We start from the raw sequence: 21,366 nt of genomic DNA on the forward strand, positions 1-21,366 counted from the left end.
GCCAAAGATGTAAAGCAAGAACATCTGAGGAGCAAATTCCGCTGACCTTATGAATGGAGATAGGACCGTCTCTCTTTTATCTCGGCAACATTTGGATATGAATTTCTGAATGACAGACGGTGAGGATGTGTAGCAGACTTCACACATGCAGCTTTGCCTCACAAAGCTGAGTATTTTTCTCACCAGCTTATGCCCAACAGCGTTGATCCAGTATTAGATGCACACATGCACTTGCTTAAACTTTGCGTTTGCTAAATGACGAACCAGAGCAATAAAGCATCAGAAGTGCTTTCTTTAATCTGTCAGATGTATGTAGCATGCTCACGTTATTCTGTCGGGCTGTTTTTTGTTAATAGTTGTAGAAATGTTTCAGTAATTTAAAAAAAATGTTTATTAGGAATCTGAGTCGGAACCTGAACCAAGATATGGCTCTGCATCTCAAAATGAAACCTTGCAACCATCTTCACCTGGCACTCCAGGATTTTGGTAAGACCTTTTCTGCTGTATTTTTATATATGCGCTTTTTGCTTTTCTACCAATTAGGAGTTTTGAGAATTATTTTACAGGTCTCAAAAGCCTCTTTTACTTGTTTTGTTCCATTTTTGAAATCCCGATTGAAGAATCGGTGATGTGGTTTTGTCAAACTACAACGGATTACACAACTAAAGTCTTTCTTTATCTCTGGTCTTTTCATTATTTTCTTTGCAGCTGATTTTCGGCACATAGCAAGACAATTATCCCCTCCTCTTTTTTTTTTATTCAGTGTTTGTTTTTAAACCTTGAGGAAATCCTTGGACAAATAACCATCTACAATCCACATCTCCTTTAAATTCACGGAGACTAACATAGCTAGCATTTTGTCCGAATTGGAGAAGTGACAAACTTTTTTTTCTTAAATTCTGAAATGATGTTTTTTGCCCTTTTAGGCCCAAAATTGAAAAGATTATTGTGAAGAATGTGTTGTTTTTTCAAAGAATAAAAAAAAAAACACTTAGGACAACCAAATATATGTTATGTCATGAACTGTACTGAGATGTGAATTTCCCTCTGGAATTAATAAAGTATATTCATTCATTCATTCATTCATTCTGCTTAAACACCTTCAAAGATATACACCTTCTGATTAAATTTAAATTGAGATGAATTGTTTGTCACAAGTTGCACGAAAAAAAAAAAGTTGTCGTCAATTACGTATTTCTACAAAATACATTAATGTTTACCCTTTCATAATTAGTTGATTACTCAACAACGTGCTTCTGGTTGCTGACTTGCATGGAACAGACATTGGATATTTGTCATCACTTTCAGGCGTTTGTGTGCATTTGCTTCACCATCTGTGACGCCGTCAGCCAGAGGACATTCACAACACAATCACAGCCCGTATTTATCATCTTAAATCTATAGTAACTCTGATGACAGTTATTAATGCACACACAGTGAGGGAATGAGCCCAGAGTTTGTCAACGCTTTCCTCCGAGACTGATCACAGAAACGATTCCTCTCATGTCTGCTGTTAGCGAGTGTTTACTACCATATGGCCGTTTTACAATATGCTACTTTATTTGCTGACATAATGCAACCAGGAAGGTTTTATTTGCTCCCGTTTCTTTCTTATTTTCACTTTGAAATGAGAAAAAACTAGAAAGAAAGAACAAAGAAATTGCAGAATCCACATCAAGTGTAAATTCCTTATGCAAACTGCACTTAATACATGTGTCATAGTTTGAAGCTCGCTCAGAGCTGAACAGAGAAATAAAATCATTCTCATCACAATTTTGAAAACTACTTTTTCCATTTTTCCATTTTCCAACCACAAGCTTCAGCGTATGTTCGCAATGTGTGTGAAGTGAACGGAAAAGGATACATCATTTTCGAAGGGTAGCTTTAATCAGAGAAGCACTCAAGAGGGCTTTTGTAGCTCTGCAGAAGTTGCATCTGTTGCCAGGCTGGCGCACCCCACAATTCTGACTTCTATAAAGGAGCTGGAAGGAGAAAGCCATAAGAAATCCTGTAAAATCTCCCACAAGCCATGCAGGGTACACTGCAAACATGTGGGTGAATGGGCTCTGGTCAGAAAACCCAAAGCTGGACTTTTTGGCCGACATGCAAAACATTCTGTGGCAAAAAAAAAAATAACAATGATCATCACCCTTAACACAAAATCCCCACTACAAATCATGATGGGGGCACCATCCTGCTGTGGGAATCTTTCTCTAGTTCTACATGGCCAAAGAGGACTTGAGTTGAATGCAGGACAAGCCTGGAAGAAACTCGCTAGAGGGCCCAAAGTAATGAAGACAAATTGTTCAAAAGGTCAAGCCTTAACATCCCACCAGATCTAATTTATACATTCTAATTTCTGCAACAAGAACATCAAAGGAGACGTTTTCGTTCTGGTTTTGCATTAGAAGCGTGATTACAACAGATAATGTCAGCCACTCACGAGAATCAATATTTTTTTTTGCACACCTAAGATGCATCTACACAAAAGTTGGACAAAAACACCATTAAACTTCAGCGTCCTCTCTCTCCAAGTAACCTGTGTACGAGACAGTTGTTAGTGACAAGGCATTATTTTTGGATTATTTTGCGAGTTTAAAAATGCAGCAGCAGGTTTATCTTGAGTTATGAAACAAAAATGATAAAACGCAAATTGTTTACACAATACAATGGAATAAAAGTCAGACATGTCATATGTTGTTGAAACAGGAAAATAAAAGTTTAAAAAGCACGTTCTTGGCCTCCTGTGTTTTAAAAAGAAACCTTGTGTTTAATGTTGATGAACCTGCAGAAGAAACCTTCTGGCTGCTTTATGCTGTAGCTCCATCTGGTGGTAGAAAGAAGAGGACACAGATAACTTCCATGTTTCAAACACAAACCTGTGGTATTACTTTGACGTTATCTCCGTCTTTATGAAAGGCTCTGCTTTCTTCCACAGCGCTCCTGAGCTAAGCAGCACAATGAAGGAGTCTCCGTCAAAGCAGGACACAAATCTGGACAATTCGGTCTCTTCTGCTCCTGATCTGAGGTCAGTCAGTTCTTAATTATCTCTTCTTTTATTTCAGGAAAGTATGTTTAGATTGTACTACATTGGAGTTTGAAAACAATTTTTTTTTTTAAAGCTGAGAGTGGAAATAACTCAATTTGTCTTACTTCCAGCTGTCTTGAACCCATAGACAAACTTCCAGCACCAGTTTGGTCAGCCTGGAACAAGTCCCAAGAGGAGAGTAAGAATTCATACTGGAGGTACATTATCCAGAGGGTTATCACAGACCTAAAAAGCATCCAGAATATGTGAATTAAACCAATTTTTGCTTCCTTTGAAACGCTAATTAGAAGACTGAAATAGTTTAACTTGGGAAATGTATTTTTCTGGCATCCATTGTATGAGCTGCGACTCCTACTAACTAAATTAAGCCTCTTTTTTTTTTTCCTAATTTTTTCAATTAATACTTTCATACACACACAATAGTATGTGTGCAATGACTCCTAAATCCATACATACAGCCCAGACCTGCAGATTTTATAGCTCTTCTGTGTTTTTTCTTCACTTACAAGAGCCGTCATAAATTTTAATGTCTTTGTGAAGTAACGTCTGCGAGTGGTGTTCACAAATCAAAAGAGTCTCGCTTTAACCCAGACGCTGAAAGCTCCGTTTTACAGCCACTGTTAAACACTCGCTGTAATATGTATATGCTTCCTCTTAAACAAGCACTCGCAGCACAGACCCACTTTTGTTCTGTAGCGAGGCTCTGACACACAAGGAGCTGTTCTCTGTCAAAGTTTCTGCTTTAAATTTTGCTCCGTGAACAGTTTACATGTTTCATGCAGGGGTCACTTGAAGACTTGTTTTTGTGCCTGCTCCAAAACAAACATGACCACTTTTTTAAAAAAAGACAAATTTCAACCCTTGGCATGTTGGAGTAACCACAAGTACGTTTCAGGGACCTTTCCGCAACAACCCTCACGTCTTCTTCCATTCCACTGACTGGAGATCAGGAAGTTGATTCTGACATCCTGGCATTTGTTATGGCCCGGAAAAATCTCCTCAGCAGGATAGGTAACACACACACATGCACACCTACCCTTACACACACATTCTCTCACATGTAGGACTTTGCATTGACTTCCATTCATGTTTTCATCCATTTCAATAGTCTAGACCCGGCAATTATCCTAAACCAAACCACTACCAGTACACCCCTAACCCTAAACTCAACTCAGACCTTAGTCCTAAACCTAAGCCCTAAACCAAAAGCAGCTCTGCTTCTTATTGAGACTTAAAATGTTTCAAATACAAGATCATATACCCAGGCACGCACTAATACAGCTTGCACACAAAAATGGGTGCAAACTGTACTCATGGGTGCTCAACACTGCACTCTAGTGGTGTGATGAATTACAATGCATCACAAAGTTTTGTTAGCATGAAATTGCTTGAGTTCATCAGACAATACAGTGCCTTAAAAAAACTTGAGTTTTTCCAGGTTTTGCCCCACTGGATTTCAGCGTGGCCCTTCTGACACATGCATACACTTTGATCTAAGCCACAGCTGTCAAACTCCAGGCCTTCTGCAACTTTTAGATGCATCTCTGGTCCCACACACCTCACCCACAGGACTCTGTAGAGCTTGAGGGGATGAGGAGGTGACCCAGTCCTTGCATTCATGTGTGTTGGTCTTGGGGCACATCAAAAAGTTGCAGGACAGCAGCCCTCGAAAACTAGAGTCTGACACCCTGATCTAAGCAATTTAGATCACCACCAGTGCCGCCATTGGCCTATTGGCTGATTTTCAGATTAAATGTCTCGTGGCCTGTTAGTTTTGGTGCAAACCCTAAACCTAAATCTACCTCGTCTTGCCAGGTGTTCAGTTCTACTATTCATTTTACACTTTCTGATGTTACGGTTGTTACGGTATTTATGTAGAAGATTACATAAAGAGCAGTTTGACGTATTTGCTCAGAGAAATCACATCTCAGTAGATTTGTTGGTTCTCCCATTTTAACTTTTGTGTAGATGTTTGCTTTGCCAACAGCAGATTTGCCTGTGTTGTATTTTGTCATCAGATATTCAGAGAAGCTGAGGTCATAGGCTACTTGAGCTGCTAGACTACTTTTTTTACAACACAGAAAAAACAGTCTACATGAGGTACAAATGAGTTGAGTTTAGTTTTTAACTAACTGATGAAAGGAGAAGTGCACCAAGTGTTGCTATCTGTCAAATCTGTGCTGTGTTAGATATAATAGCCACTAATCAAGTAGGTTTGTGCTTTGTGTATTTTAGGCCCCGGTAAAGATGTGAAGTGAAGTTCTAACGAGGAGCCATATCATCACTTCCAGGCAAAACGAATGGTCTGGGAATTTGTATTGCCACAGACCACTCATGCTTTCTTATTCTGGGACAGCAGCATAAACCACTGACTGTGTCTAACGTTTGATCTAAACCCTTTTACTAATAAAACAACAGAGAAAAGACATAAGAATAACCAGAAAAGAGCCGCAGTATTTGTTGAAATCTTGTGAAACTTTTTTAATTGGTGACATGATGTTTCAACATTTAGAAAGAAGTGCTTGTTTTTTATATTTCCAGCTGAGTTTGCTCTATTAATTTTTTTGCCAATTAATATAAAACTATAGTGTGAATAATAAAGCTTTTCATTGCTTTGCCTAAACAATTAGGGCAAAAGTAAAGCAACTGTGAGATGCCTGAGCCATCACTTGATTGTGCTGTTGTCCTGCACTATAGGAAACAAGTCGCTGCCAGGGTACAAAGTTTTTATATTTTGCAGTTTTGTCCTCAGAGAAAAATACTTTTACGATGCTATAAATAGCACCTGTGCTATGTGTTGACTTTTTTAATCCTATTTTCTTATTCAGCTCACCAGGACAGTTATCTAGAACAATTTTCTCTGTCAATCTCAAATGGGGATCTTCCGTGTAAGAACAAATGTAAAGTAAAGAAAATTCAGGAAGACGGTCCATTACTAGGTAAATTTATTCTTAAATTCTGGGAAAACCTTGAGGCCATCATACAAAAACAAGCAATCGGCTGTGTACTTCAGGTCTTTGCAGCTGTTCTGCTTAAAGCCATAAAGAAGATCCAACCAGCCACAGTCGATCCACCTATACCTATCAAACAACTTGTCAACATTTTGCATTGCTTTGCATTAATTTGTTTGATGGATGACAAGAAGTTGCACACTTTGCATTCAGTTTTGGGCTCTTTCGTTGCCTTGGATATTTCTCCAAGACAACTCACCCTTTAAAGTCCTATCTGTTACATCTCGTCGCCGTAACGTCAACGCCATTTCCACAACTGCATGAAATGCTTTATGATCCGTTTAAAGGTAATATGGAATAGTAGAAATCCATTCATCTATCATCTAGAAGGCGGGGTACACCGTGGACAGAAACTGAGTTTTATTTAGTTCGCATTACAGTATAGGGGATCCGATTCAGTTCCCGGATGTGTTCAATTCGTATATTTATAATATAAACCAATATGTATGTATACAACCAATCACATCACAGTCCCTATTGCAACAAGAATGTGTACAATATTGCAATCACAAATTATCGAACGGATTAATATTTATTGGGCTACAATACTTAAGGTGCCATCCATTAAAATTCTGCCTGATGATAATATATTTAGCCATTTGCATTTATTTTTACTTTTAATGCCTATTTGTGACTGTTATCAGAAAGCTTATAGAGAGTGGTATACGCATTGTGATGAAGGAAAGAAAAAGAGTTGTGAGATAAATGTGCTTTTATCACAACCAGTATTGTCGCAATATTTAGAAAGAACATTTCAATATCATTCTTAAATTGTATGCATTCCCCGTAATTTTTATGCCATCCATGCTGATCCAGATGATTTTTTTTCCCCATGTCACACAAGGAAACAATGCATTTGATGTGTGGCCCCACCAGTTCATCTGCATGTGGGGCCACACATGAACTGAAATGTTGTGAATTAGAAGCTGACAAAGCCATCATCCTAAACACTTAAACACCTCTGCTCTTTCTCATAGAAATCATTTGAAGAAAGTAATAAACACATTCTGTCATTATCCTGGCATTTAACTAACAATACCCAGCTCTTTTGACCTAACTCACACAGTTTTAAAACCAAATCTACAAAATACTAAGAAATCGTATATAAACTTGGTCTGTGGTGGAGACTTGTGGCAGCAAAAGCAGCAGAAGAAACATTTGCAAGACATGAGGCCCATCTACACTGCCATGACTTAGCAGTGACCATAGTGGCCCTGAGTCGAGGCGATTTATCTCCTTTATGTACTAGCGTAGCTGCATCCCAGTGCTGTCCCATAGAGTCGTTTAAGGCTGCAGCTGTGGGTGTGGTGTAGTCTTTGACAAACTGGGTAGGATCATCATAGTAAAATACTAGCTGTAAACAGAGAGTGGTGAGGTCACAGGAAGCCATCTTAAGTTTATGGAAAATAGGCAGGCACACTTTAGCAGTGTCGGATTTGCCTTCTCTCTAAATAAGGTTTTCCAAATTTCCTGCAATCCAGCTAAGTTCTAATTAATCACGGTGAGACCATACCGGCATCATTATTCAAATTAAAGAAGGCTTAAAAACATTCTGGAATAAAAACTCGTCACCTGCTTAACACAGTTGGTGCTTAAGAAAAAGGAAACAATTTTCACTTTAAAAGGATCTTAATTCTCTTGGATAATTTGGAACGTCTCTAAGCAGTAGCCCGGTGGTGTAATAAACTGCAGAGGTAATATCTATTCAGCCACATTTCAACATGATGCCAGGATTATCAATGATGCTTCATTATAAAAAGGTTTTTGAAGTGCTTAGTTCCTTGGTTTATATTCAAGAAATGTTTCAAACTCGTCCCGTGTGACAACGAACGGCTCTGGTTCCAGATGTGATGGAAAATGTGCAGAAACCGTTCCAGCTGACTTGTAAAAAGACTGAGCATTTATACTGGTAAGACTTTAAAAAGTTAAGTTGTAAAGCAACTGAATTAGACGAACTAGACAAAATACCACATGTATCCGGGCTTGCATCTGAGAATAAAAGTGAAAAACTAAAAACAAAAACCTTTGGCTTCAGATACAAGCTCTGATAATGTGGGGGTTTGTCTTGTTGAAATCACAACCTTCAGGGTGATTTATTTATGTTTTATGTGACAGATCGTCAAAAACATAGAGCATATTCATAAAGCGAAAGGGCACAAGGTTTTTAAATTTGTATTCATGTAGATTTTATTTTTAAAACAATGCCTTGCCTTTATATTTAGCTCAACTCTGCTAATGCTTTTCAGAGCCTCGTATGACTGCACTTAAACCTGCAACTGGCGTGTCCCTACCAGTTTTGAACATATAGAGACAATTTATTTATTTATTTTTTTTCAACCACTTATTTGATAGAGAGAGTCGACGCAGAGCAGTTTTTAAGTGTTGCCACAGATTCGAAATGGAAGTTTGGTCTGGACTTTGACTGGACTATTTCAAAACAAGTACATGCTTTAATATAAACCTCTCTAGTGTAGCTCTTTCTGCATGTTTATGGTTATTTCCCATAAATAACCATAGGGGTTCGCCTTTAGGCATCAAGATGAACTGTTTCCTGAGTCTCAAGTCTTCTGCAGCCTAACAGTCCTTAGCGGCCCTAGCTTCTGACCATTGACGGCTGGACTGTATTTTATTTAGGCATCAAATAAAATGCATAAAAATTCTTGGATGCAGTGACACAAAATGTGATCAGATCAAATGATATAAATACTGCTCTAGATTTATTTTCTACTCCGTACACCAAGGGTTGCAATAACTTCCAGAGCAGCTCCACTAACCTATTGACAGATTTCACATTTATAAAATTAAAGCACCGCCGACCTCCAGATCCCAAAGTAGGAGACCGACATCTGAGGGTGTCAAATGGAAAGCAGGTAAAACATTAACTTTTGTTCTGCTGACAAGATACTGCCACTGCTTCCTTATTAGTGGAAACGGGGGAAAGCTTGGGAGCAGATGTCGCTCGCTAATTGAGGAAAAGAGTTTGGCCGTTACCTCGGTAACCCAGAAATCAGCACCCATGCTCCTCTGACCAATCAGACTGAAGACGTTGCCGTTCAGAGAGAAATACAACATCAGCCTGAGCAGCTGTGATGTTAAGCAGGACTGCCTTTTTCAAAATACCTCATTTCTTTTTTTAAGAAGAATGCATTTTTCTGAAGTAACAGGACATCTATTTGGAGAACTTCACAAGAACTACTTAACATAGAAATTCAATATTCCTCTTTTTTAGAGCACTTTTATGCTTTTTCTGACCTTGGGCACCAGCAATTTTTTTGTCTTTTTCTGGTGTTGTGGGGGAGGGGGGCGTTAATGGCGTGGTTTCACCTGGCTCGGGTCAAAGTGAACTGGACAGCACTTTTAATTTTGGCCCACTTCACATACCTGCTGATCGGGGCCATCATCTTCCAGATTCTGGAAAGAGAAGCCGAGAGCAACAACAGAAACCACTTTCAGCTGGAGAAATTACACTTCCTGGCTAATTACACCTGCTTGGATGGTCCTGCCTTGGAGAAGTTTGTCCAGGTTTCCATTTTTTATTATTATTATTATTATTATTATTATTATTATTATTATTATTATTATTATTATTATTATTAATAATCTGAAATATTTCTTTAGGTTAGGAGAGGTTAAAATGCATGGTTTTTGGAGTTATTTTCCACTTTGTGGTTGACAAAGGCTTCAGTCTTATACAAATAGAACTAATTCATTATATCAATATTTGGTACATTTGGTTTGTAAAGCTGAAAAATCAATTTTATTATTAGGTCAGGCTTACCGCAATAAATGGTTTTACAGTAACTGGTTTGAAAGATCAATAAGTGTGTTGTAATTTATAACATTTGGCAAAATCATTACCCTGGTGACCTTAAAAAGTTTTCTTAAAGTGATTTAATTCAAGGATTTAAAAGGGGTTGCCCTCATTAAAAGATCTATTAAAATTAATTTTAAAAATGATTACAGTAAAATATGTTAATTAATTCCCAATCTATTGGCTTATCTTTATTCATCTTGACAATGACGGCAATGTTTTACCTTTTCTTTTTACCTGTTTAGTTTTATTTAGTTTTTATGGTTTTATATAATTTGTTTTTAATATTACTAGTCATTGGTTACCTTTTTAAAAAGTATTATGAAATTTCAATTTTATTCCCTATAACGTGAATTAAACAAAATATATTTTTTTACCTTCAGTTGTGCAAGTCTTGCTGATTGAAAACCAAATATTTCATTAAGTCTGATGTAATTTACCCTGACAAATATGGGGTTACCTAACATTAAATCAGAAAAACTAAGAAAATATTTTACCTGGTTCAGCTAACTCATTACTTTATTCTAAAAGAAATTAATGTAAAACTCATTGTAGATTTAAAAAAAAAAAGTTCAAGCTAAGTTTGGTTATGCAAGAATATTTCTGTTCAAGCCTATCAGTCATTGCTGATGTATGTGCATGTTACTCTGTCTGCAGGTGATTTTATATGCCTGGGAAAAGGGAGTGAACCCCTCAGGCAACTCAACCAACCCCAGCAACTGGGATTTCAGCAGCTCCTTCTTTTTTGCAGGCACTGTCGTCACAACCATTGGTAGATTGATATTTTACCATTTAGGCTCTAGTTGTTGTAAAATATGATGCTTCATTATGCCTCTCTTGTCTGGTTCACAGGTTACGGAAACCTCTCCCCGAGCACCGTGTCCGGTCAGGTGTTTTGTGTGTTTTACGCTCTCTGTGGTATTCCTCTGAACCTGGCTTTCCTGAAGCAAATGGGCAAGTGTCTGACCATTCATCTGGGTCGGCTAGAGACAGGAATGGTGGCGGTTGTCCCTCACAAGGTTCTGACATGGTTCTCTTCATTCTGCAATGCAGCGTATAACTGATGGTCGCATATATTGGCTAAATAAAGAGTTTTGCTTTTTCTTTTTTTTTTTCTGTCCCAGAAAGCCGTGGAAGCCCTGGCAGTCAGTTTGTTCTTCATCACCGGCAGCCTGCTGTTTCTCGTCATCCCTCCTCTTCTGTTCAGTTATGTGGAAAGCTGGACGTTTGGAGAGGCCTTCTACTTTGCCTTCATTACCCTCAGCACTATTGGTTTTGGAGATTATGTAGTGGGTGAGTAGAGACCACAATCAAGCCACTAGTGTGCTAGAAAGGCTGCAGCGGTCACCTCTGTCTGCCTAAAGCTCCCAGGTCTCATTCTGCTGTATAAGTCAGCGAGGCGTTAGAAGATTAAAGTGCGCTGTGAACTCAGACAAAACTCACTTAACGCATTCTTACATGTTTCTGCTTAAAGGCACCGACCCAGGGAAGGAGTACATCTCCCTGTACCGCTGCCTTGCGGGGATTTGGATCATCTTTGCGCTTGCTTGGCTCGCGCTTATCCTCAACATGGGAGTGAGGATCATGGAGAACCTGGTTATCCTGACTCACCCGGGTTTTAAGAAGCACAAAGAAGAGGATGAGGAAGTTTCCTCCAGTAAATTAGAAGTCACATCAAAGATCTGACAATGGACTTTAAAATTCTTTCAAGTAATATTATTCTGCAGGTTAATACTTTATTTAATGTTTATTTTTTCTCTCTCTCTAAGATCTCTCTTAATACAAGAAGAGGCAACAGCAGTTTTAATACATATATATATATATTGGTGATATATTGTGTTCTACCTCAGTGTGAAAGCCTGCTTGATCGGGGATCATCTGTTTTTTCCATTATATGATTGGTGTTTATCTTCTCCTTGTTCTCTTCTGATTCCCACCCGTATGATTAGATGTTCAAACAGGAAGCTCAGATCTGGGCTGTTATTTCATGACACCGTGTCACATAGTGTGTGTGCGTGTTCGTGTGTGTGTGTGTGCGTGTGTGTGGGTGTGTGTGTGTGTGTGTGTGTGTGTGTGTGTGTGTGTGTGTGTGTAGGTGTGCGTGCGTGGGTGTGTGTGTGTGTGTGTGTGTTTTCTGTGTGTTCATTGATGTCAGTCCACATCTGTGCTTGTGTGCTGACAGGAGACTCTAGTGAATTGAGCACGGACGGCTATCTTAAACCAACACATTAATCAAGATGGTGATGCGAGGTGGAAAAAAAAAAAAAAAAAAAGAGGATGGCCCTCACCTGACACTACCTTGTGTTTTTCAGAAGACAAAATTGAAAACACTAAATACACACATCTGACGTTCATTCAAGACACCGTGCAGAGGAACTCAGACACCTGGAACGTTTCCACAATTTGTCACATTGCAATCACAAACTTTCATGTTTTTGTTCCTATTGTATTTGACCAACATTAAAGTGTTGCACAACGATGGAGTCGAAGGAAGAGGACGCAGGGTTTATTAGAAATAAAAATCTGAAATATGTCGCATCCATACGTCTTCATTCCTGACGAATCAATACTTTTCAGAACAACCTGTCAATGCATTGCAGCAAACAGTTTTAGGCTGTTAGGCTGCACCGCTGTCAGCTTTGCAAAGCTAGAGACAAATGAACAGCTAGACATATTCCAAGATTAAATCACATACTGGTGGACTGTTTACTTATTAGGGGACTTCCAAAGACAGTTGATGGTACTAGTTATTCTTTTTTTTTTTTATTAAGGGGTATCATTTTGAAAGAGATTGTGTTGTTATCACACAAAATCTCAAACTTCCCATTAAAGATTTTGGTTCTAAGCTGACAAAATGTGAGAAACTTTAAAGCGATGTGCATATCTTACTTTTTCCAAGACATTGTACATTCCTGCTCGTGCTGCCGTGTCTCCCTTATCTTGCTTTGCTCCTCTGGATTTGCATGTCAGGCCAGTGAAGTGATTCAAACAGTAGTGCTCTGGGAAGGTTCATTTGCCTGTGATGTGAGTCTGCCAGGTAAACCCTCTCTACTCTCTGCACCTGACTGCAGAGGCTGAGGCTTTGAGCTAAAACTGGACGTCAACGTTCGGACTGCCAGGCCAACATGGAAGTGAAGGAGATGCTCAATCTGGCCCGGGTGCCATCCATTCTCATGCTTGGCTTGATTTATGTGGCCTACGTGCTGATTGGTGGCGTGATTTTCTGGAAGCTGGAAGGAGATCTTGGAAGGAAGGATCTCTCCCAGTTGCTCCTCAACAAACAGAGGCTGCTAATGACGTACAGCTGCCTGAACCAAGAAGGTCTGGAGGAAGTGGCTCAGGTAAGGTACTCAGAAGTTTAAATATGATTAAATGGATTAGTTAAAATAATATGAAGTATAACGTAGACATGTAAACTCCTAATTGATACATACAGTACATGAATAAATCAGTCAAGATCACTTTTCCTTTTAAATATCTGCAGTCATAATGGATCACAACCTATTATGATTCTATAAAAAAATAATAAACTTACACACTTTTGTGTCATTTGCTTAGTAGATTTTAAATGTAGCTACAGCAGGTCTGTATGCAATTCTTAAATTTTGATTAATGCAGAGGAATCCACATCATGAAACAGAAAACCAAAATTAAAAAAATAAATAAAGAATTTGTATGTTTTGCCATCAGATTTTAATTTTATTTAAATTGCAGTTGGGTGACCTTTAAACTCTCTGGTAGCCCTCAACTAGAAACCTTCATTTTATTATTAACCATGCGTGGAATTAAGAAACAAACGTATCTACTTTACTCTTTAGTCCTGAAAATGTTTGCTCAAAAAATAATCAGACTCAAGAACCATAAACTCCCTACCATCAAACATGCTATGATATGCATCAGATGAACGAGAAGACAGCAAAAATGTAAACAATTGGCTCCATGTTTAGATGGTTTTGGGACAGAAGAATCTGGGTAAAACCATCCAGCATCACAGTTTATTAATAACCTGCAAGTAAGTGAAGGTCCTTTAGATGCAAAAGCAAATTTGAATCCGCTATGTTCCTGAATACATTGATAGTTTTGGTTGTTATACAGTAATGATATTAAAAAGACACATACAGCCCATTCTGAACCCTAAGCAGATCTTGCAGCTGCACAGTAATTCAGTCCTGAACAAGTTTTTTGTGCTTTTACATCTGAGAGCACATTAAACGTGTTTGGGGATGTGAGTCATAAAAAATTGAGGTGTCATGCGACATTATCTCTTCTACTCGTTAGTCCTGAAACCTAAAATCATAACTGATGTTCTCTCTGCAGAACTGCTAATCCAATTTTTCTATGATGGTGTTCCAGTTTAGATTTGTCAGGTATATTTATCTTGGTCTCTTGTCTGTGGGTAAAGAGATCAAAACTCAACCTCAGTTTTCAGTAATGATCTAGATTTACTTTGGGTACCCGTTTAAAAAACACTTAAAGAATCATCAAGTCGGGCTTCCTTTTAACGACAAGTGCACCCTTGAACAGCACAATAGATAGTGGAGGTTAAGAGACACCAAGTGTGTAATTGCTGAAACAGGCAATAAAAAGACTCACCTAAGCTGCAAACCAATTACTTCAAATAATACAGCTCATGGCATATGGCTAGCTATCAAAACAACTTCTATAACTTCTGTCTTATTTAATCCCTCAGTACCACTATCAGGAGTAAGGTGGAGACACATTCAACCACTAAGGCAACTTTTTCACCTTCTGAGCCATGTTTGGTTCAGCAGGATTCTTCTTTTTAACTTAGTCAAGTTGCAAACTCTTAACCAGAGGCAGCAAAGAGAACCACTGGTTTTCCTGGAAACCTGCAAAAGTTGATATTTTCATTTGGCATGGGGATAGAAGCTAGAACTAACATGTAGAGGGATGCCTAAACCACATTGAAAACAAGTGATTACAGATATTTGGATTATAACTTATTAAACATCACAATACAGGACAGTACACCACTAACACATGAAGTGAGAAAGACTTTGCAGAGGAGATAAATCCAGATTGCAGACAAGTGATACTTTAGATACGTAAGCCAGTTTGAAAAAACACACAGACACCGAGTCAGGTGTTTATGATCCAGCAAAATGCAAAGCAGCAGGTGTCCAATCCCTTCATCTAATAAATCATTAAAATACCCATTAGCTTTACTCAATTGAATCCCAATGGAGTGATTCATCTTGTGAAATACAAAATAAACTTAAATGAGCATGAAAAAAATACTACAGAAAAAATGTCTACATCTTAAGGTACGAGGATACCACACACAGCAGTATTTCTGTGCGCGATGGAATTTGTTTTAATATAATTCATAACAGAGTTGAATGTTGAATCAATTAAAGGAAACGTCTTCATAGAAAAAATTTGATGTGGTAACACTTTATTTGAAGGGGTGTGCATAAGACTGACATGACACTTGTCATAAACATGACATAACACCTGTCATGAACATAAAGAAGTCTTTATGAACGTTGCATGATTTTGTGAATTATGATAATTTAATGCAAAGTTGGCATTTTTAATGGACTTTTAATGCAACTTTTGGAGCAACTTTGCATTAAAAGTGTCATTATTTACTGAATGACAACTGTCATAAACATTCATAATTCTTCTTCATGTTCATGACAGATGTTATGTCATGTTTATGACAGCGTCATGTCAGTCTTATGCAGACCCCTTCAAATAAAGTGTTACCTTTGATTTTATTAGTGTCAAAAATAGGTTTTTGTTGAGCTCAAATAAATCTCACATAAAATTTGGAATTTTGGTTTGAGCCTTTTAAATTTTTGGAATAATTAAGAAGAAATTTGCAATAGAAGTTTGGGAGCAGGTACGGATTTTTCAAACATGATTGTTTGATTTGATATCGAATCTAAGCAACAAAGAAAAGGGGGAAAAAAAAGCATGTAGTAACAAACAGGCAACCCCTTTTTCATGCAAATAACTTGTGGAAACTTTTAACTCTGCTTTGCCTACATGAGTCAAACCTGGAAGGCGTTGATCGGCCACAAAAGTTCTCCGTGTTCTGTTAGGAGAACCACGGCATTTATTAAAACACCTAAGAAGCACACGCAACTTTGGCATCTGTTCAAATTTATGTAACGACTTTAAACTATTGACCAGGTGACTGTCCTGCCACTCAGTAATAGGAAAACGGTGATTTGCATTGTGCCTAAGCAAATCCGTCTAAATTTGTAAAGAGGAAGAACGAAAGTCTAAGATTTAAGTTAATTCCCTGCGTGTTTACTTGTAAAGCCACTGGTGTGTGAATAAAACGACATTTATTCACATGTCGTTTATTCACATGGCGTTGCAAACTTTGAGCCTGTTTGTTTGCAGTATTTATAATATCTCACCTTGATGCTGAACTTTGATCACAGAGGTGAGAAGATATTCTCCGGTGGAATGCTGATTGCAACGATTTATTGACCAGAATAGCTCCAAGGTATTCTAAAAGTAGAACAGATTACTGTGTACAGGAGTTGCATGCGGTTAATAAAGTCTGACCCCTGTCCAATAGACACAATTTATATTGATAAATGTAAACAGTAGAAAATTTCAGCTTTCACTGTTTTTTTCTCTCTTTTAGGTTGTTCAAGTGGCAACAAAAGCTGGTCTGAGTTTGAAAGGCAACCAAACCACAGACGGCTTCTGGAAATTCACCAGCTCGGCTGTGTTTGCTGCCACTGTGGTCACAACTATAGGTCAGGGTCACATATTTTTACACACTGCCTGTGAAGTATGACTTGCTGAAAATGATAACCTGTCCAGTTATATATCAACCTAATTTTGAAAATGATATCTAATCTCAAAGGAAGGTCATAATGATAAACAGTGTGTCTAGATGATTATGTTTGGCTCACTCTGTCAAGACTATTAGCTTTCTGAATACAGCTAGAGTAGTAGTTAAAGGCTAGGCCAGCTATGCACTGGTATTATAACATATTTAATAACTATTTTATTTATTCTATTTCTACTGTTTACTTCTATTTACCCTCATAGTAAAGATCTCGCAATTTACTGAGCAACAGAGGCAGAAAATGAACTTAAGTCATATTTACAGCTACATTTACAGGAACAGTTTCCATAGAATTGAATTTAGGAAGTTAGCAGCTTTAAACTGATCATAAGTACTATGGACATCTCAATAAAACCAGTTTTGGTTTGATTTACTGCCGTAGAACACAAACAAGATGAGTGTCAACACGATACCAAAGTGAAAAGACAGCAGTAAAATAATCTTCAAGAAAGTAAGAAGGTTGGTGCCTATTTAGAAGGGTTCTAAGACTTTTTCTAACCAATTTAGAGTTTGCCATTCAAGATTATTTTCAAACAGAAAAAAAAATCCCAGTCTTTTGAAAAGTATTAACATGCCTTACCTAAATGGTTCCCAAACTGGTCCTAAAATACCCCAAAATGCCCTACATGTTTTAGATGCGTCTTACTTCGAGCACGCCTGATTCCAATGGTTGCACGACCTCCTCTGCAATCACCCATTTATTTAAGTCAGGCGTTTGGAAGAAAGGTGACACTTAAAACATGCAGGAGAGGGATACTTGAGGACGAGGTTTGGGAGCCACCGCCTTAGCTTTTTTTTTTTTTTTTTGTCGTGAATGTCAACACTGGTAACTAAACAGCACCATGCAGACCCAGGAACACAGCAGACAGGTCAGGGATAACGTTGTGGAGGAGGTTGAAACAGGGCTACATTATAAAACAATATCCCAAACTCTGAACATCTCACAGAGCGCTGTTCAATCCATTATCCAAAAATGGAAGGAGTGTGTCATAATTGCAAACCTTTCCAAGAAAATGGCAATCCACTTAAAATAAAAGGCTTTGTGTTGGCCTATCCCAAAATGTCTCAGTGAAATATATTGTACTTTGTGGTCATGACATGACAAAATAATAAATAAAAAAAAGTTCAAGGGACATTTATAGTTTTGTAAGGCATTAAAGGACACAGTCTTCCCAAGAACGAACCTCCCAGCAAATTCACTCCGAGGTCAGACTTTGCAAAACTCCAGTAATGTCTGAAGCCCAGTAGCTCCACCAGCATGTTAAATGAGACCAGATGTCTGGCCATAGTGAACACCTAATGCCATGAGCTAAGGACGATGTGGAGGTGTTGGTGGTATGGGCTTGGTACACGCCATCAGTCTTTAGGGTAATGTTATTTTTAATTATTAATATTTACATAGATGAAGCTAAAGCAGTTCATCTGCCATCAAACAGTGAGATAATAAAATGTTTTTATTTTTAACAGGTTATGGAAACATGAGCCCCAGCACAACAGTTGGTCAGATCTTTTGTGTCTTCTTTGCACTCTTTGGGATTCCTCTCAACGTAGTCGTGCTCAACAGAGTGGGCAAGTACATGCTCGCATTGGAGAGAAATGTCTCAGACTACCTGGAAGGCAAATCTGGACGAAAGGTAAGCAAGTGATGAGGACGAAATGAGTATTTTTTTTTAGTTTTGTTTTGCTTTGTTTTGTTATTTGGAGTGTGACCAACATCACTGTTCTCTTTCTCTCTACCTGGTGAAACTGCAGGGGTGCACCCGGTTTTTTGTCCACCTGTTTTGCTACATCTGTGGCACCGTCCTGTTCTTCATCATGCCCATGCTTGTGTTCCAGCAGCAAGAGGGCTGGACCTACTCTCAGGCCATCTACTACTGCTTCATCACCCTCAGCACCATTGGTTTTGGGGATTTCGTAGCAGGTACAGCACAACCCTAAATCCCAAACATCCACTGACTGTCATAACTTGTATTCTTGATTGTCACAAAGACACGATTCTTTGGTGTGTGCTTTCCAGATAGTAATCCAGACAAAGACTACCCTGACTGGTACAGCGTCCTCATGGCCTCGTGGATCTTTTTTGGCCTGGCCTGGCTCGCTCTGCTCATCAACCACTCCATTGACATCCTGGAGCGGCTTAACGCCCTCCTCAAAAAAGGTTGCTGTGGTGAGAAGACTGAGGATGAGTCTGAGAGCACAGACAACGACAACCCTGACACTCAAATGGAGGATGACGACGAGATCAAGAAACCTCCAATAACTCAGTAATCCACAACAACAAGGTGAAGGTTTCAGTGAGTCAATTACACGACCATTAGCTCTGTATTTAGGATATGGGAACTGGTGACAGGCCGTGAGTACATGTGCTATCAGGCTGTAAATACTGTAATTCTTCATAATCGCCACTTCATTAGCATGTGACTGATCAAAGGTTGTAAAGTTGTGATAAGTGGCCAGTGAGCCGAATAAGAAAGCGACATGTCTCATTATGTTCCACGGAGGAGATACAGTTTGTGTTTGTAGTTTGCGTAGAACGTGTCACTTTTACAAATTTCCAGAGATGCAGCAAATAGTCATACATGAATCTGTGTAAAAATAGTAACCATGTTTCATTTAGAAGTAATCGTCTTATTTTGTTATTTCCTTAAATACTTAAGGGAACCACTTTTACTGGTTTTATCAGCAGGAAAATAGCTACATGAATGCAGCGCCAGGCAGGACGAAGAAACTGCAGTCAGTAGCAGTTCTTGTACACATTCTGTTGTGTAAATACTGCAATTAGTTATTCCCTTCTTTGCTCTCACAGGGATGAGAGAAGAGATCTTCAATAGATTCTTCCTATTCTTAAGAAAAGGAAGAATCTAATTCTATTTTTTTATAGTTTCCATGAATCCAAACATTTTTTGTTTTTGTTTTTTCACTCTCTTTAGGTTTTTAAGAGAGTGAAAACGTCCATATATATATATATATATATATATATATATATATATATATATATATATATATATATATATATATATATACACACACACACAAAAGAGGAAAGTGTATAAAAACAAAGAGCTAAAACTTCTTGAAAATTTAGAGATCACGTTCTTTTTCTTTCAACAGCATCCATTTTTGCACTCAAATTCTCACATTTTTACTGTAGGTAAAAATTTTTTTTTTTTCCACAAAGTAGATTTTTGATTCATTGTTTTGGCTTCGGGGGGACAGTTTTTAACCGTCATTATTTTGAATAAATAGAGGTCCTATATTTTTTTATGTCATTGGTCTTTTTTGGGTTGTTAGGGGTTTTAATGTTACCCTTCTGACTGGGTGTTCCTCATCTTTTTCAAACGTGCCATTGTTGAACGAAAACTTAAATAACCCCAACTTGGATCCAACATTACATAAAACCTATAGGCCTATTTCCAAACCCCTTTTATGTCAAAGTTTTTTGAAAAGGCTTTTGCTGCTGCCCAATTTACAGCCTGGTGGGGAAAAAATTTCATTTATGGCTGCTTTCAGTCTGGTGTTCGTAAATTTTATACCACTGTAACAGAACTTTTTAAAGTTACCAGTGACATTATGATAATAATAGATTTTGGAGAATACACCACCCTGGACTTGTTAGATCTCTCCTAAGGTTTTGACACTTAGTGATATCTTGATAAACAGACTGAGGGATCCGGTTGGGATGTCTGGGAGGAGTTTCAGTGTGTCTGCAAAACAGATTATGTCTGGATCTAAAGAGTTTCACGGAGTTCCTCTGGGCTCCATGCTGGGACCTGTTGCGTTTTCATGTCATTAAGCACCTTAGTAACAGTTATTATGAGTTGATTATGTTTTTATACTCCTCATTTAATCCCTGAGTTTCAGAAATTGTCTTCTTCAATAATCACTTAACAAACATTAGGCAATTGTTAAAAACAAAACAAAAAAACAATTACTTCCAGCTACAACCAGGCAAATTTGAAATTTTGTTGACCACTCCAAATGATAATCTGTGTCTTACATTAAACTGTAACTGGGTGATTTAGGACTTGCAGACACTCAGAGACTTAGGTGTTATTTTTGAGTAGGCTTTTTACCATTGAGCATCAATTAAGCAGATGATTAAAAACAGTTTATTTTTATATTTCTATTTGAGGAATGTCTCAAAGCTTAGACAATTGATGTCAACAAGTAACCTTCAGATGATAATTCACTCCTTTTTCTCAACTGGACTATTGTAATGTCCTTTTTACTTGTTCAGGAAGAAGGGGCTGGGTGCTCTTCAGGTTGTTCAAAACTGCAGAGAGACTATTGTTGGGCTCAAACAGAGGAACTCATATAGCCTATGTTTCATAGTTGCTACACTGGCTGACAGTCAGATCTAGGTTTTACTTTAAAATGTTATTCTTAACCTTCTGAGCTTTACGTGGACAAGCTTCTTCGCCTATTGTTGATTTGATTTACAGATATGCCTCTCCCCATGTTCTGAAGTTACTGAATCAGAACCTTTTTGTGGTCCTCTACACATCTGCATCAGAACTCAAAGAGACTGATCTTTCCAAGCTGTTGTCGCCCAGACTGTGGAAATACACTGCCTGTATAGTTTTGGATTCTGTTGATACATTTAAAAACCAGCTAAAAATATTTTTATTAAAAGTTTCAATGGGTTTTTGTAAAATGCATT

At 38.1% G+C, this 21,366-nt stretch overlaps 3 protein-coding genes across 4 annotated transcripts in view; all 3 read left to right on the forward strand.

Moving 5' to 3' along the window:
- Positions 1–5,494, forward strand: part of kif6 (kinesin family member 6) — a 52,868-nt gene extending 47,374 nt beyond the window's left edge. The window contains exons 19-24 of one of the 2 annotated variants that reach the window (XR_532602.2): positions 398–486; positions 2,939–3,028; positions 3,160–3,246; positions 3,945–4,060; positions 5,068–5,149; positions 5,285–5,494. Coding sequence is in view for 1 of the 2 variants with exons in the window: in XM_008399650.2 (XP_008397872.2) it covers positions 398–486; positions 2,939–3,028; positions 3,160–3,246; positions 3,945–4,060; positions 5,285–5,307 (405 nt within the window). In the remaining variant the exon portion in view is untranslated. The remainder of the gene's footprint in view (positions 1–397; positions 487–2,938; positions 3,029–3,159; positions 3,247–3,944; positions 4,061–5,067; positions 5,150–5,284) is intronic. The other variant, XM_008399650.2, reaches the window with a different exon arrangement.
- Positions 5,495–5,613: 119 nt separating this feature from the next.
- On the forward strand, positions 5,614–11,817 carry LOC103458667 (potassium channel, subfamily K, member 16-like). The gene is made up of 5 exons (XM_008399647.3): positions 5,614–9,582; positions 10,529–10,643; positions 10,724–10,890; positions 10,996–11,164; positions 11,346–11,817. The coding sequence occupies exons 1-5, from the start codon at positions 9,370–9,372 to the stop codon at positions 11,555–11,557; spliced, it is 876 nt and encodes a 291-aa protein (XP_008397869.1). The 5' UTR covers positions 5,614–9,369; the 3' UTR covers positions 11,558–11,817.
- Positions 11,818–11,976: 159 nt separating this feature from the next.
- Positions 11,977–19,638, forward strand: LOC103458668 (potassium channel subfamily K member 17-like). Its single transcript, XM_008399649.2, has 5 exons — positions 11,977–13,212; positions 16,497–16,611; positions 18,174–18,340; positions 18,459–18,627; positions 18,724–19,638. Exons 1-5 carry the CDS (start codon positions 12,997–12,999, stop codon positions 18,972–18,974), a joined length of 918 nt encoding a protein of 305 aa, XP_008397871.1. The 5' UTR covers positions 11,977–12,996; the 3' UTR covers positions 18,975–19,638.
- The last annotated feature ends 1,728 nt before the right edge of the window (positions 19,639–21,366 follow it).

This window comes from Poecilia reticulata, chromosome 22 (assembly GCF_904066995.2).
Source record: "Poecilia reticulata chromosome 22, P_reticulata-male-v2, whole genome shotgun sequence".
Classification (NCBI taxonomy): domain Eukaryota; kingdom Metazoa; phylum Chordata; class Actinopteri; order Cyprinodontiformes; family Poeciliidae; genus Poecilia; species Poecilia reticulata.